At 54.9% G+C, this 16,169-nt stretch overlaps 2 protein-coding genes across 3 annotated transcripts in view; one reads left to right on the top strand and one right to left on the bottom strand.

Annotated features, from left to right (window-relative positions):
• Nucleotides 1-9,648, top strand: part of COL8A2 (collagen type VIII alpha 2 chain) — a 30,703-nt gene extending 21,055 nt beyond the window's left edge. For both annotated transcript variants that reach the window (XM_064731419.1, XM_064731420.1), the window contains exons 2-3: nucleotides 382-572; nucleotides 4,883-9,648. In XM_064731419.1, coding sequence (XP_064587489.1) covers nucleotides 398-572; nucleotides 4,883-6,804 — 2,097 coding nt within the window. In that variant the 5' untranslated portion in view covers nucleotides 382-397 and the 3' untranslated portion in view covers nucleotides 6,805-9,648. The remainder of the gene's footprint in view (nucleotides 1-381; nucleotides 573-4,882) is intronic.
• Nucleotides 9,649-10,349: 701 nt separating this feature from the next.
• On the bottom strand, nucleotides 10,350-16,167 carry ADPRS (ADP-ribosylserine hydrolase). The gene is made up of 6 exons (XM_064731421.1): nucleotides 15,916-16,167; nucleotides 14,300-14,396; nucleotides 13,345-13,552; nucleotides 13,070-13,254; nucleotides 12,878-12,978; nucleotides 10,350-12,401 (listed from the first exon to the last, which is right to left on the bottom strand). Exons 1-6 carry the CDS (start codon nucleotides 16,142-16,144, stop codon nucleotides 12,109-12,111), a joined length of 1,113 nt encoding a protein of 370 aa, XP_064587491.1. The 5' UTR covers nucleotides 16,145-16,167; the 3' UTR covers nucleotides 10,350-12,108.
• Nucleotides 16,168-16,169: the final 2 nt, after the last annotated feature.

Genomic DNA, 16,169 nt, shown 5'->3' with positions numbered 1-16,169 from the left:
TCTTTGGAAAGGGCCTTCAGAAACTGGAAGGGGCTGCCTTCTGGAAGGGAAATGGTGGAGCCCTGGAGGTGCCTGAGGAACAACTGGATGTGGCACTCAGTGCTCTGGGCTAGTGGTAAGGTGGGGATCAGTCACAGGTTGAGCTCCATGGACTTCCAAGACCATTTCCTACCTCAATGATTCTAGGATTCTATTCTACAAACTGTATTTACCATGCATCTCTCTGCTGTGGTGTGTCAGGAAGGGCAACACCTTCAGGATATCTGCTCCACCAAAAGATAAATTGAAGGGAGCCCTGCTCACATGGGGATCATTCCCGGGCTCCCAGCTGGTCCTGGTGAGGGGGATGTGTTCCCAATGTCACTGTTGCTTTGTCTGCAGGAGCCGTGGGAGCAGGATGCTGCCGGACGTCGCGGCGCTGCCGGTGCTGCTGGGCGCGCTGGTGATGGCGATGGGCCCCGGCTCGGCGGCGGGAGGCGGCGTGGGGGGCTACGCTCAAGTCAAGTACATGCAGCCCATGGTGAAGGGACCCCTGGGACCCCCGTTCCGTGAAGGCAAAGGGCAGTACCTGGGTAAGGGATGCACTCTGTGCGAGGACATGGGGCAGTGGGAAGGGGACGTGGCAGCTCACAGCCATTGGGCACTTGTCATCTCCACTCTCCAGGCTCCTGGAAGCTGCCTGGCACAGCTGAGGGTGCTGCTGTCCAAAACACTTGGCCAAGCATGGCCAGATCATTTGGGTCTTTAACCCAGTGCAAAAGAACAGGGTGGATACGGCTCAGCCGGGAAATGAAGCCCTTTGCTGGGACTGGGAGGGCACCTTGGTCTGGGAGCCAGGGCACACAGGGGACCCTCCAGCCTCTGGCTCCTGCCCTGCTGCCCATCCCCAGCAGCAGGAGGCACAGAAGCCCCAGCACTCTCTGTCTCTGCCTTTCCCTGCTGTTAAACCTGAGCTGTCCTGGCAAGGCTTTTTCCACTCCTCCACCTATTCCGTTTCCCTGTCTGCATTTTGCACCAGCTGGGAAAGGAAAGAGTGCCAAGGCTGGAGCTGGGACCCAGCCTGGCAAGGGAAGAGCAGGAGAGAGACATTTCCTCTCTCGGAGAGCAGCGACCAGAAACTCCAGACGTGTTGAATCGCTCCCCACTGAGTGATGTGCACCCAGAGGGGCAGAGGCACCCGGGTCAGTGCTCCACACAGCCAGGGCTCCAGCACCCCCAGCCTTCTGTAATCCCCTGTCCCCAGCTGCCCTTCCTGTACCCACCCCAGTGCTGGCACCACCACGGGATGGGGCACTGCTGGGCTCAGGTTTCCAGACCGGCCAGGTCAGTGCTTGGCCCTTGGGAAGAGCCACTGGAGCCTCCCCACGGGCTGTCATAGACCTGGAGCCTCCCAGGAGCTGAAGTCTTGGCTCTGGGAGGAGAAACCAGAGAAGGCTGAGCCACCGGAGGCTGATTTACTGGAGGGCTGAATGGCTTATCAGGAGTTCAGCCCAGCACATGTGTCAGAAAACACACAGCAAAACCTGGAGCCGAAGTGTGCTACAAGCCCCCCCTCCCTGCCCCCTTCCCAGCTGTTGTAAAGCTGCTCCCTGAATCCCAGCCAGAGCCAAAACCTTCCAGCGTAGCACAGGAACACTTCAGCTGCTGGTGGGACTGGATTCAAATCTCTCCCTGCTGTTCTCCCTTCTTTTTTCCCTCCTTCCTATGCATGGGAGTGACTTGCATTGCCTCTGAGCAATGGTGCCTATGGTGGGGAGAGCAGAGTGTGCCAGGCTGGGGCAAGGAGGGGTTTGGACAGGCAGAGGGGACACTGAGGCAGGGCAGAGCACAAAGGTCCCTTGGACATTACTCCTCTAAACCCCTTGGGAAGGAGAGGACAGGTGGGGGACAGGAGAGAGGGACGCAGGGACAGCTGCAGCCCGAGCCACCGGCTGTGGGGCCGCACAGAGGCAGCTGGGGAAGCCGGTGCCTCCTGGATCCCACCGAGCTCCCATCTCTGCTTAACCTCTAATTTGGCAAGGAAAATCCCTGCTGGCCTTCTGCCCTGCTCGGGGAGCTCAGCTGACTGGCCGCGACGGCGCAGGGCTGTGCCGTGCCCCTGAGGGTTACCCCGACCTGGGGGAGCTTTGTGGGGCCTCCGGCTGCCCCAGCCTGGCCCCGGGGCTGGGGGTTCCCTCCTGCTCCAGGTGCCATCTGTGAGTGACAGGTTTCCTCAGGGTGCCAGACACCTTTTCTCACCCAAAGATAGCTGCACCAGAGCACAGAGGGAGCTCAGGGGAGGAGATGCCGCTAAATGCTGAACTGCTCAGAACATTGAAGCAGAGATTTGCACATTGGGAGTTTATTTTGGCTTGATTTCAACCATGTCGATGGCCCTGCAGCCAGGTAAACCCACGAATGGGTGTTGTGCTGGGGCACCCACTGCTGGGAGACAGCATGAGAGGTGCTGAAACACTGATCCCACACAACATCCCTGTGAGCCTGTGAAACTCTCTCACGAGACAGAGCTTGGCAGCAGCTCTGGAACAAGCTCGGCCGGGCTCCGCCACAGAGCAGCCAACCTCTCCTTCCTGCAGTGTCATCTGGCCCTGCTGGCCAGACCCGCTGCTGGCTGCTCATGGCTGGGAACCACTTCCCATTCTGCTGGATTGTTCCTCTGCTGTGCTGCTGGGTCCCTTCTCCAGGCAGGAAGGGTCCTTACTGGGATTAATACAGCTCCAGATTAATACAGCACCCAGCTGGCCGTGTCCATGCCCCTCAGGAGCTGGGATGCTCCGTGGTGGCAGCTCCCAGGGGTCATTCCTGCCCTGTGCCCCTCCTGCTGCCCCAGCTGGCTCTGTCAGCATTCACAGCAGCCCAGTTCAGGCGTCGAGGGGAGCACAGAACCCCACGCTGGTGCTGTGAAGTGCAGAGCTCCGAGACGTGTCTGTGGTAAGACATGGGCTTTTGAAATCGGACACCAGTGGGGCTGCAGTGTCCCAGTTTCTCCGCGCTGCCGGCCCCGGTTTGGTTTTCCCGTCTGCTTTTTTGGCCGCCTGCAAGCTGGCAGCTCCCGCCTGGCGTTTCTCTCCGCTGCCTTGTGTGAGAGAGTGTGTGTGTGCTTTTTCCTTCCTTCGTGGGCTCAGCTGTAGATCCTTGTTCAGATTCCATGCAAAATGACCTAGAAAACTAATTCGTTTCAAACCGTTGCAAGAAAATAAAAAATTAAAAAGAAAAAGTGGGGGGAGAAAACACATTGAAATCATTTACTGGAGAATTTTTTTCCAGAATCCAAACCCCAGAAATAGTGCAGCGCTGCACACCTCCCTTGCCCTTTTTTCCACACCGTTTTCCTGGGTGAGGAGCAGAAGTTTGCAGAAATCCAGTGGCAGTGTCATGACAGACAAGTATTTCCTTCATCAAGAGAGCCAAGTGACCACAGCTACAGCTGGGGACGTGGGCCAGGCTTTGATTTATAGATAAGCTCTAAAAATGTTTCCATTACCCAAGGAAAACACAGCAGCACCAGGCTGGGAAGGGCCAGAGCTAATTGCTGTGTTCAGGGCAGGCAAAGCCACCTCTGATGCTCCGGGAGCTGTGCCTGCTGCTGCCACAGTTATTCTTTTCACGTGTCTCAAATCTCCCATAAGCTTTTCCCGTTGACTGAGGAAATCTCCGTGCTGGCGGATCCCAGCACCACGTGTGTCCGTGCTCCCAAAGCCCAGCTTGGCTCACTGAGGGGGCCAGACTGGCAGACCTTGTATCCTGCTCCCACCCCAGGCAGGATCCATCCCTATCCCAGGAACTTGTACATATAAATCTCTTCCCAATTGCAGATTTGATTTAAATTCACCCAAAATGTCATAGCCCTTTCCTCTGCCTTTTGCATTTCTCACCATCATCATGTGTTCATGTGACTGTCGAGTATTTCCTTCATTTCAAACTGCCCAAAAAAAGAGTTTGTCAGATTTATTCTTTCTCACCCTTTCCTGGTGTCACGTGGGAGGTGACACCCTGCCTGGGCCAGCCTCGAGGAGTTATTTATGCTCACGTCTGTGCTTTCCATGCTGAGCTGTGGTGGGCATGTCATCTGCCTCTCCTTGCCTTTGGAGTCTCTCAGCCCATTAGTTTCTTTCTTATATCCGTTTGCAAAAGACCTCAATAAATTCTTGAAATGTCAAGTGGTTGCGGCCTATTCCCAGCTGGGCTGACTCATTTGGACGGAGCTGAGGCTGCATTTCCCTCCCAGCTCTTGGCTTCTGCTCCATCCCCAGAGCTTTTTTGCTTTTTGGTTTTTCTCTGCCTTGCTGGACTCGGGAGCTGTGCCAGCAAGCACTGTAGGCATGGCCTAAGCCATACATCCATTGCCTCCTCAGGCTCTGGAGTACATGTCCAAGAGTTTTCTTTTTAATCCAAAAGGATTAAAGGTCTCCCAAGGCCCTGGACTCGCGGGACGGGGTGAGGGATTATCCCCAGTCTTGGCTCGCTCTGTCGCCATCCTCTCAGCTGAGCCCAGGCAGGAACAACTGAATCCCACGGTGCTTTCGAGGCCGCTGGGAAGTGAGGCAGCAGGAGGTTTGAATCCAGCTCCAAAACCACCCTGCAGTAACTCATCACAAAATAGCCCTGCCAGAGCTGACAGCAAGCACTGGCACCTTCCATGGTGGCACCTGACATCATGGAGGGATGTGAAACTGGAATGAGAGAACTCTGGGCTTTGGCTTCATCTCAGGACAGCCCTACTGATGATGTGGGGGCCCAGGAGGCTGCTGTGGCCATGTTTCAGTGGAAGGGTCCCTGTTCAAGCCCAGCCCAGGCCATTCAGAGACCCCAGCTCCAACATCCCAAGGACACCTTGCCCACGGCCAGCTCTAGTGACACTCTGTGTCTCCTCTCTCCACAGACATGCCACCAATGCTGCCCATGGACCTCAAAGGCGAGCCAGGACCGCCAGGGAAGCCCGGCCCTCGGGGACCTCCCGGGCCCCCCGGCTACCCGGGAAAACCGGGCACGGGGAAGCCGGGAATGCACGGCCAGCCTGGGCCTGCTGGGCCCCCGGGCTTCTCGGGCATTGGGAAACCCGGCATCCCAGGCCTCCCCGGGAAGGCGGGTATGAAAGGGATGCCCGGAGCCAAGGGCGAGCCCGGCATGCGTGGGGAGCAAGGGCCGAGGGGCCTGCCCGGCCCGCCGGGGCTGCCCGGCCCAGCCGGCCTCTCTGTCAATGGGAAGCCGGGTCCCCAGGGCGGCCCCGGCCTGCCCGGCTTTCGGGGAGAGCCTGGCCCGAAAGGAGAGCCGGGTCCCCGCGGAGAACGAGGGATGAAGGGTGAAAACGGCGTGGGGAAGCCAGGCTTACCGGGGCCCCGGGGGAACGGGGGCCCTCCCGGCCCCGCGGGGCCCCCCGGGCCGGCCGGCATTGGGAAGCCTGGCCTCGATGGGCTGCCCGGAGCGCCCGGGGACAAGGGCGACATGGGTCCCCCGGGCGGGCCGGGTGTCACCGGGGAGCCCGGCCCTGTGGGGCCGCGGGGACCCCCCGGGATCGATGGGATCGGGGTCCCGGGCGTCGCGGGGGTGCCGGGGATACAGGGCCCCATGGGACCGAAGGGAGAGCCCGGGATCCGCGGCCTTCCTGGGTTGCCGGGCCCCACGGGCTATGGGAAGCCGGGCATGCCCGGCCTGAAAGGAGACCGCGGGCAGCCCGGGGCACAGGGAGCCATCGGCGATAAGGGGGAGCCCGGCGTTGATGGCGAGCCGGGCGAGCCAGGCCCTGCCGGCATCATCGGCCCGCCGGGCCCGCCGGGGTCCATGGGGCTGCCGGGCAAGCACGGGCTGCCCGGCCCCAAGGGGGACGTGGGGCCGAGCGGGCCCCCGGGAATGCCGGGGATACGCGGCGACCAGGGCCCGAACGGCTTCGCGGGGAAGCCGGGGGTGCCGGGAGAAAGGGGCCTGCCCGGGTCACTGGGACCTCCCGGTCCGACGGGCCCCAAAGGTGAACCGGGGTTCATCGGCCTTCCGGGGGTGCCGGGATTAACGGGCGGCCCCGGGCCCAAAGGGGACGGTGGGATCCCGGGGCAGCCGGGGCTGAGGGGCCCCTCCGGCATCCCGGGATTGCAAGGACCTGCTGGGCCCATGGGGCCTCAGGGGTTACCAGGCCTGAAAGGGGAGCCCGGGCTCCCTGGCATTCCCGGCGAGGGGAAGACCGGCGAGCCTGGCCTGGCCGGACCCATCGGCCCACCCGGAATGCCAGGAACGCCGGGGCTGAACGGGCCACCAGGGCCACCGGGGCCACCCGGGCCACCAGGAGCGCCAGGAGTGCTGGACGAGACGGGCATCGCGGGGCTGCACCTGCCGGACGGTGGCGTGGAGGGGGCTGTGCTGGGCAACGGGAAGCCGGGCAAGCCACAGTACGGCAGAGGAGAGCTCGCTGCCCGCATCGCGCCGGCCTTCACTGCCATCCTCACCTCCCCCTTCCCCGCGTCCGGCATGCCCGTCAAGTTTGACCGGACCTTGTATAACGGGCACAACGGCTACAACCCGGTCACCGGGATCTTCACCTGCCCCGTATCCGGAATCTACTACTTTGCCTACCACGTGCACGTCAAAGGGACCAACGTTTGGGTGGCTCTGTATAAGAACAACGTGCCGGCCACCTACACCTACGATGAGTACAAAAAGGGGTACCTGGACCAGGCCTCGGGCAGTGCCGTGCTTGAACTCAAGGAGAACGACCAGGTCTGGGTACAGATGCCCTCAGACCAGGCCAATGGGCTGTACTCCACGGAATACATCCACTCCTCCTTCTCCGGGTTCCTGCTCTGCCCCACATAACAGCTGTTGGGCACGTTTCCTTTTCACCCACTTTAGCCATAAACTTTTTTTTTTTTTGATAAAAAAGTGTTTTAAAATTAATACAAAAAAGAAAAATCACTGGGAAGAACATGCAAGACATTGTCATGGGACCTTGCTTCACGCTGTTTGATCCATGAGTCAAGAGGGTAATCGGGAAGGAGACATCTATCCATCTATCTTTCTTTTTTTGGGGGAGGGAGAAGGGAGGGAGGGGAGCGACTTCCTCAACAAAGCATATTTGGAATAAGTACCCCAGTGACTGGACATCAAACACAGGAACATGCCTGGGATGGCAAGGATCTGGCTCTGTGATCCAGAGAGGAAGACCAGACCCCCATGGTCTGTATCAAGTGCCCTCATTTCCCATTTGGAATGCTCGATAAATAAATCCAGCTGTGTCATGGCTGATGTGCTGGTAACCAACGCAGGGTCCCAGGCACTTACACAAACCCATACAGCAGCAGGGATCCACGCTGGATTGAGAAATTTCCTTCCAAACCATCAGATGCCCAAGTTCCAGGCTCGCTGACGCCTGTTTTTCCAGACTGTGCTTTGGGGCAGTCTCTCCGATTCACTCCAGATTCAGTGTGGTTGGATTTATAATCCTAAAGAGTGGAACACTTTGCATAAGCACCTTCTTCTAAGAAGTAAATATTATTTTTAACCCTCCCCCACAGCACCTTTAGGAATAAAATCATCCAGGCACTGGTACCTGGGAGGATGCCATGACCGGTTCCAAAGGCGGTGAGGGAAGCTGGGACCCCGTGATGAACAACGATCTGCTCTCTCCTTTCACCTGCTGGGAAGTCCAAGGGCTGGTCCTGTCCCGTCTGTCTCTGCAGCCCAAAGACTTGCTTGGCCTCAGGAGCATCTCTGCCCACACAAGGATGGCAGTGCAAGCCCAGCTCACGGTGCTGCCAGCTGGTGTGACATAAGGAAGTGCCACTGATGGACAACTTGCTTTTCCTGTCTCACTATTTTGGGATGTGTGAACTCTTGCATTGGCGTCCCCCCTTCCTCTGGGGATCTTGGAATTAAGACAAAACAGTGCTGGTTCTAACTTTCCACACAGTGATTTCACCACGGTGCTATGACCCATTGAAGAACATCACTTACAAGTGTAGTGCAATACCTGTGACAGGGCAGCAGCCCAGGGGCCACTCTGTGACTTAGGTTAAAGAAATCAACATTTGCCTGTTGTTACCACTTTGTCTCTCTAATGCTTGGAGCATTACTGACCTGAGCATGAGCTGCAGGGCTCTGGGCCAGGCATGATGGCACTGCCCCACACAGATCCTGTGGCTTTGCAGGTTTTCTCACAGTAGAACAGTCACTGCCACTTCCAGGACAGGGATGCTGCTCATCCCAGGCCAGGAGCACGCTGCTGAATCAATCCATGTGCATTTCCCACTGCATGTCCTTCTGCAAAGGCACATCCCTGAGAAACAGCAACAATTCGGTCACCAGCTCTGACCTTTGCATTTTCCCAAAGCCTGTTTGATGGCCAAAGAAACGTAGCAAGACTGGGACTGGGCTTGTTTTCCAGATGGACTCTATGAGATATTTAAACAACTTTTCTTTTCCTATTTCTGTTTTGCTTGTTTGTTTTCTCCTCAAGCCTGTCCTGTGATTCTGCCTCTTGCCATTCAGGCCTTCCTTTTAAAAACTCACCTACCCTGAAATTTAGAAACACAAGAAGGAAATTTGCAGTTGGAAGGCCAGTGCTTTGGGCACTGCCTGTTGGGGCTGTGTGTCCCCTCCCTGGGATTTTTCCCTGTGAATTTCTCTCCTTAAAGCTGCAAGTTTCATGCAGAGATGAACCTCCAAGCTGGAAGGTGTCTGATCCCACTGGACATTTTTAACTCCTGAGGGCATGGCCAGGACCATTTGGGTTGTGATCCCAACAGGTTATTTCCCAGCAGGAACAGTCCCTTAAATTAAAAGTGGAAGCTCAGATGATTTTTCCAGGCCCAGGTTTGGTAGGAGAGGATGCTGGGAGGGGACTTGGCTCCTTTTCTCTGGAGAATAGAGGGATTTGAGCTGGCCCAGCCTCGTGCAGGGCCAGGAGCTGCCACGCCTGGTGGGAGCTTCATCCTGCTCCTCAAAGCAACTTATTTATACTGTGCCTAACCTACAGCCCATCTCTTCTTGTTCTGTTCTGCTTCATTCCAAACTTCTTGTTCGAGCTGGCAAAAAGCAACGACCAAACTCCTCACTGTAGCCACCCCCAGATGAAGTTTGTGCTGTAGATAACAGTTTTGTAATTCCACTTTCCTATCACGTGCAGAGCAAACCCATAATCACCCCTAGCAGCTATTTAACCTCTTACATTTACACACTAATGGAAAGCAAAGATATTACACGCACATAGTTAGGCTAAAAAAAAAATAAACGATGCACAGGATGAGGGAGGCTGTTCACTCTCCAGAAGGATTTTTTTTTTTCTGGAATATTGAGTACACATTAGCCAGCAGAAAGGATTATTTTCTGTCGTGTGTGTGAGCGCGTGGGATTTTGGTTTCAATCACAAGAATAAAAAAGGTTGGGTTGGATGAGGTATGTCTATTTTTAATGCTGAAAACTGCATTACAATGTGCATTTTTATATACAAATTCTTACTATTTTTTTTAAATTTGCCTCTAGTATCTTCATTTCTAACCTAGTATATAGAGGTTTTTAGTTTTGTAAATACTTATTACATGCACTGTCCTAGTAAAAGTTGGTTTAAAATGCACTCTTTGTGACCCAAAACTGACCTGCTCTTCACAACTAAAACTGCAGTACTTGATTGTATTGACAAACATCAATAAAACTTATTGTATAGAGGTGGGCTCAGCTGTGCTTTGTCCTGGGTCTTGCTCTGTCTCATACACACTCTATTTCCACCTCAAATGATCTTGCTCATTCCCAGCAGATTCCCTAACTGATATCCTTATGCAAAATCACTGCATGTTTCTTGTGATTTAGGAAAATACTCCTGTCTCCAGAAATCCAGTTTTAGAAATGGTTGAAACCCAGATCCTTGCAGCCTGGTGATTATTAATTTCAGGGACTGAAGTTAAAGTCTTAGGGATTCTCTTTCCCTTCTGTGTGGTTTTTTCCATTATTTTTTTATCCTACATCCCACACCTTGTGCACAGCCACCATCCTGAGCGAGTCAGGAACACTCAGGACTGGTGAATCCCTTGCACCTTCACAGACTCACAGTCCAAAGAGAAGAAAATGTGTTTTCCCACCTGATCTCACCTTAAGGGGTGAAACATTTCCAGGGAGACTTGGAACACACAGCTCACTCCAAGGAGGAAGCCATCCTCCTGCTGCCTTTCACGAGGCTCCCAGTGCATTCCCATCATCACATGCTGGATTCCAGCACCTGAACTCCTTCCACAGGCTGAGAAGGAAAAGGGATCTTTCCAAAGGCCCTCCCTGCAATGTCAGCTCACCCTTGTAGCAAGAACCACTCCTGGTCCTCTTGGCACTGAGGATGCACAACTTCATGACTTGAGTGAAAACACAGCAGTGGCTACTTAACAAAGGTAACTGAGGGATTTTACTTCTTTCCAAGGAAACTGAAGGGTTTAGGACACATCTAAATTCAGGCTCAAAGAGCTCCAGTCTTTAAACAGGAGCTCTTTGCTTGTCAGGAGTTCCAAACATTTAAAATTACAAAGCTGCTTTAAAAGAAAAATATCTTCTTTTAAATAATTACATGAATCTGGTTGTCCCTCTGGCAGAATAATGTGGAAAACCCGATATTTTACAGCTCAGATCTGCAGCACAATACAAAAATATACAACAGACCAAAATTCCACATGTTCCCAGGACAAGAATCCATTTATACAAGGAAAACCCATTATAGCATCACACAAAAGACTGGCACTTGAAGGAAGCAGACAAGAGGGAAAGCTGGAAGGACCTGTGGCAGCCAGATTCCCACATGTGCATGCAGCCTGACACAGCCACCACGTGCTGACACCACTGGGGAGCACCACAGCCACTTCCCAGTGTCACAAGACATGCTGGAGAAATAACAAGAGTTACACTGTCACATTTAAGTTTATAAACATTTCCATGTGATGACTTTTTGTTTTCAATTATTAAAAGGCTTCCAACCCTTTCTAGATGTGCCATTCCCAAGCTGGTTTTCCCTTTTTGAGCAGCTCCACTAGGAAAAGGTTTTCAATGTGAGGTTCTGGAACACAGCTGTGCTAGAATGTTCTGGGCCACCAGCACCAGCTTCTTTTCAATATTGATGTCCCCAATTAACCCACCTTTCCCTTTAATTCTGGGGCAATTTTTACCAAGTACAGAGGCTGAGGCTGTGATAAATTAACTCCTGCATCCTGCTCAAGTCACTTTTGTGACTGACTGCAGCAGAACCAGGAATTCTATCCCTGCACTCCATAGGAGCTGGACTCTTATGATCCTTGTGGGTCCCTTTCACTTTGGGGTATTCTGTGATTTAAACAGGAATCTCACTTGGTGCTCTGGGCATATACAAGACTGTAAAAATACAGAATACGTAGATTAGGAACACAGGAGCAGCCAGAGTGGCTGCAGCAGTGTGACAGCAGCAGGTGCCTGTTGGATCACAGGGCCAAGGACACAGGAGGAGCAGCAATTGGTGACACCCTCTCCCAGCAAGGACAATGAGCCAGCTGGGATTGTCTGCAGGCATCAAAGGTCTCTCACAGAGCCATCAGCAATGCAAAGAAATCCCTTTTCTGGCCTTTCTTATTCTGCCTTTAAGGCAACAAATGTCCCCAGAAATCTGTGCTCCATTATCCTAACTCAGCACAGGTGACTCCTATGACATCCCTTATCTGGCCAGCTGACAATGACCTGCTGCTGTACCAGGGGTGTGGAGACTGGACAAGCCACTGACCACCAAAACACAGCCCACGGACACATGAGCAGAGGAAAACAAGGAAAAAGTCCATGGATTCAGACACCTGCCACAACTGCAATGACAAATGGCACAATGGTGGACAAAGCAAGCAGCAGAAATCCATGGAAAATGAGACACTTGTGTACACTCAGGGAGCTGCAGCAACTGTCCAAGTGCAGCCATTTCTCAGCTGACCCTTGACTGAAGGGGATGTCCCCTCTTTCCCAGGCTGGCTCCTGCTCCCAGCTCCCAGCTGACAGCAGCAGGCATCTTCCCCTTCCCAGCTGAGGCTCACTGGCGTGGGCCGACGGCGCGGATCCACCGCTGGGTCTGACCAGGGAAGCAGAGCTGACCATCCCTCTGCCTTCAGCAAAGCCCTGGGGCTGCCCTGGAGCTCAGAGCCGCTGGCAGTAGAGTTCATAGAGGCTCTTGGCCATCCTCTGGGTCTCCTGGAAAGCCTCACAGCTCTGCTCCCAGCTCGGGGGCACCTGCTCCTCGCCGTAGTAGGCGCCGGCGATGGCGCCCGCCATGGTGGCGATGGTGTCCGTGTCCCCCCCCAGGGAGATGCAGTAGATGATGGTTCTCTGCAGGGCGTTGTAGTGCTCAGGAATGTCAGGGTCAGCGTCCATGCAGCGCAGGAAGGAGTAAATGGCAGTGGGGACGGAGCGCAGCGCAGCGATGCCATTGCCTGCAACACACCCTGTCAGCACCCTCTGCCTTCCTTCCTTTCCCTTCCTACTGGTGACTTTCCATTATATCACAGATTTTACCAGGAAAAAGTGCAAAAGTTTGTCCCTCAGAAACCCCCCAGCTCCCCAGTGCTACCCACTGCAGAGCAATTCCCAGTTACCCCAGTATAGCCTGGCCACACACATCTACTTATTCCCATTCAATATGCTGACCCAATAGCCCTTAAGAGTCTTGGAATGTTAAGAAACATTATGCAAGGTGAGTTTCCCTTAGCAAGACATTTTTTTCCTATCAATACACAGAGGAAATCACTGGATTGAGACTCAGAATTCCTGACTGGTGAGCACAGGCTGCTTTTCCAGCATACCCTGTGCCTGACAGGCAGCACAAGCTGAACAGGAATCTCGGGCAACACGCATCTACCAGGCTTGCTGAGTTAGCCCTGCTTCCAGCTCTCCTGAAAAAGGTACTCACCCAACTCAAACAATACATCTGCTTTGGGAACACTGCTGAGCTCCAAAAATTCCTTGATTTTCTTGAGACGCCTGGAAAATGGTAAATCCTCAAATCCCAGCCTGCAAACAGAGAGGGCAGTGAAGAGGAGAGAACGTGAAGAGCCAGAACAAACCACCAGAGCAGGGTTGGGGCTTTCCCCAAGCTACTCACGCTCGAGCATCACTGAGAGATTTGTCATCGGCCTCCACGTGCTCCATGTGGCTGATGAGCTGCTCCAGGAAGGTTTCCCTGCTGAGCCCCTCCTGCAGTGCCAGGTGCACAGCCAGGGCCTGCAGGATGGCCCCGTTGTAGCCCAGGGAGTTGGCGTGGGTCAGCTCCGCGCTGAGCTTCGCAAACTGCAGAGAAACCCCGGTGTCAGCAGAGCTTCTGGGACACCCCCCTGGCAGCAGGGACGCCCAGAGAAGCCCAGAATGTTCCATTAATACCTTCTTGACATCCTGGATGTCGGAGTAGACGAGGGGGATGCCGGCCACCCTCATGGCGCCGCCGTTCCCGTAGGAGCCCTTCCCGTTGAACTGGGCTCTCGCGGGCTCAAACACGTCACTGCACTTGGGGCTCAGGAGCTTCTTGAAGACATTGACCACAGCCATCCCATAGCCCCTGTTGGGCTCCTTCTTGTACTCCTCAGCAAACCTGGTGTGGGCAGGGGGAAACACCCCAAGGGTTTGGTCTGTTAATGGGATTTGTGATTGGAGGAAGCCTCGTGCTAAAGGGAATTAATAACACACACCTAAATCAGGGACAGTCAGGGCTCAGATTCAGTTCTGCAGGAAACAATTCCCAAAGAACAGTGTGAAAGAAGGATGTATAAACATCACCTTCCATAACCCACTTGTTTCCCTCTCAGCTCTGCCTCAAAATAGAAGCAAACTAGAAACATTTCCGTGGGTCACAACCACAAGGAAAGTCTTTTGTTCAAGTTCAATGGAAGAGTTTTCTAAACAAAGAAATGCTTTCCCTTAAGTGGAACCAAATGCTCTCAGGGCTAGGGATTCAACAGGGAAACGGATCATAAACAGAGTCAAGCTGAGCTCACTCCTATTCCCTCACTAAATTAAGGGCAGTGCAAACATAAATAGCAACAAATAAACATGAAACAAAATGTTTCTGGAATCTCCAAGCATTTCCTCCCCAAAGGTGAACACACACAAGGCTGACACACACAAGGCTGACACACAGCTGTGCTGCCCTGTCAAGGCAGCTTCAGACTCCACACTGCAGCTGATGCTGCTGCATGGTCCGAGGCATGGCAAAGCAAAAGGATTAACAAACTAAAGGATTAACCACCTATTAGTAATTAGCATTAGTCTGCCTCAGCCTCTGTCCCCTTCCACAGACAGTCACAGTGATGGTCACACCTTCAGGAAGCCTCATGCTCACCTCTTGGCCATGTCAACCTCATCAAACTCCTGCTTGGCCAGCAGTGACTGCACCACCGACCTGCTCATGGCCGTGTCGTCCGTGTAGGGCAGCGACTCTGCAACGGGAGGGCCAAGAGTCACACCAGGACAAACTGCTCCTGCCCCCTGCCAGCACCACCCTCATCTCCAGGGCCTGATTGCCACAAGTTGTCTGGGACAGCTGTGGCTGCCCATGGATCCCTGGAAGTGTTCCAGGCCAGGTTGGACGGGGCTTGAAGCAACCTGAGACAGTGGAAGGTGTCCCTGTCAGGGCAGGGGCTGGCACTGGATGATTTTTAAGACACCTTCCAACCCAAACCTGTCTGGAATTTAAGTTCCTTGGCACTTTGAGGTTGACAGTGGTTATCAGAGTAATGACACAGCTAGGGAGCTGCATCCACAGCTATAATGACACAGAATATACTTCAAGGTTAGTAAGAGCCAGGTGAAGATGTCTGACATCCAGAGGTATATATGGACAAGAGTCAGGCCAACACAGAATCACAGATTTCCAGTATGCTTTAGGTTGGAAGGGACCTTAAAGCCTATCCTGTTCCACTCCCTGACATGGGCAGGGGCACCTTCCACTGTCCCAGGGTGCTCCAAGCCCTGTCCAGCCTGGCCTTGGACACTTCCAGAGATGGAGCAGCTGCAGTTTCTCTGAGCAATCTGTGCCAGAGCATCATCACTCTCATGGGGAACAATTCCTTCCCAATATTCCCTAAGGAATCCCTCGGGAATCAGGAATGGGTGTTGAACCCCCACAGCACAGGGGCACAGGACAGAGCAGGGCAGGGGACAGCCAGGGCAGTCACAGCAGATACCCCACACCAGGTGAGGGGTAAGCACTGCGGGCACCCACGTTTCGGGGGAGCTGAGGGGTTGGGGACTCTGCAGGTTGGGCACCCTCAAAGCCCAGTCCTGCGTGTGCTGAGGGAGTGGGACACAAACACCCCAAAGCCCAGTGCTGGGGGTGCTGAGGGAGTGGGACACAAACACCCCAAAGCCCAGTCCTGGGGGTGCTGAGGGAGTGGGACACAAACTGGACCCCAAAGCCCAGTCCTGGGGGTGCTGAGGGATTGGGACACAAACTGGACCCCAAAGCCCAGTCCTGGGGGTGCTGAGGGAGTGGGACACAAACACCCCAAAGCCCAGTGCTGAGGGTGCTGAGGGAGTGAGACACAAACACCCCAAAGCCCAGTCCTGGGGGTGCTGAGGGAGTGGGACACAAACACCCCAAAGCCCAGTGCTGGGGGTGCTGAGGGAGTGAGACACAAACACCCCAAAGCCCAGTCCTGGGGGTGCTGAGGGATTGGGACACAAACCCCCCAAAGCCCATCCCTGGGGGTGCTGAGGGATTGGGACACAAACACCCCAAAGCCCAGTCCTGGGGGTGCTGAGGGAGTGGGACACAAACACCCCAAAGCCCAGTGCTGGGGGTGCTGAGGGATTGGGACACAAACACCCCAAAGCCCATCCCTGGGGGCGCTGGGGTCTAACCCGAATCTCTGGGGTGCCGAGTGCCGTGCACAGCGGGGTGTGTGAGGGGGCACCGGGGCACATCCCCCGCTCCCCGCCGCGCTCCCCCCCTCGCACCTCCACGTGCGCTCCCAGCCGCCTCCCCTCCCTCCTCAGGCGGCGCCGGTTCCAGCCCTTTGAGGAAACTCAGCAGCTCCGGCAGCTTCACGACGCTTCTGCCTTCGAAAACAGCTCCCAGGCAATCCCCCAACAACGCCCCGGCCAAGCAGCCCCGGAACCGAGCGAGGCCGGGCCGGGGACGAGCCGGGAGCCGCCCGGCGCCTGAGGCCGGACCCGCGGCCGCCATCTTGCCGCGCGCGGCGCCTTCTTCC

This window comes from Zonotrichia leucophrys, chromosome 23 (genome assembly GCF_028769735.1).
Source record: "Zonotrichia leucophrys gambelii isolate GWCS_2022_RI chromosome 23, RI_Zleu_2.0, whole genome shotgun sequence".
Taxonomy (NCBI): domain Eukaryota; kingdom Metazoa; phylum Chordata; class Aves; order Passeriformes; family Passerellidae; genus Zonotrichia; species Zonotrichia leucophrys.
Note: the sequence above shows the minus strand (reverse complement) of the source record. Positions and strands in the feature narration are given on the sequence as shown.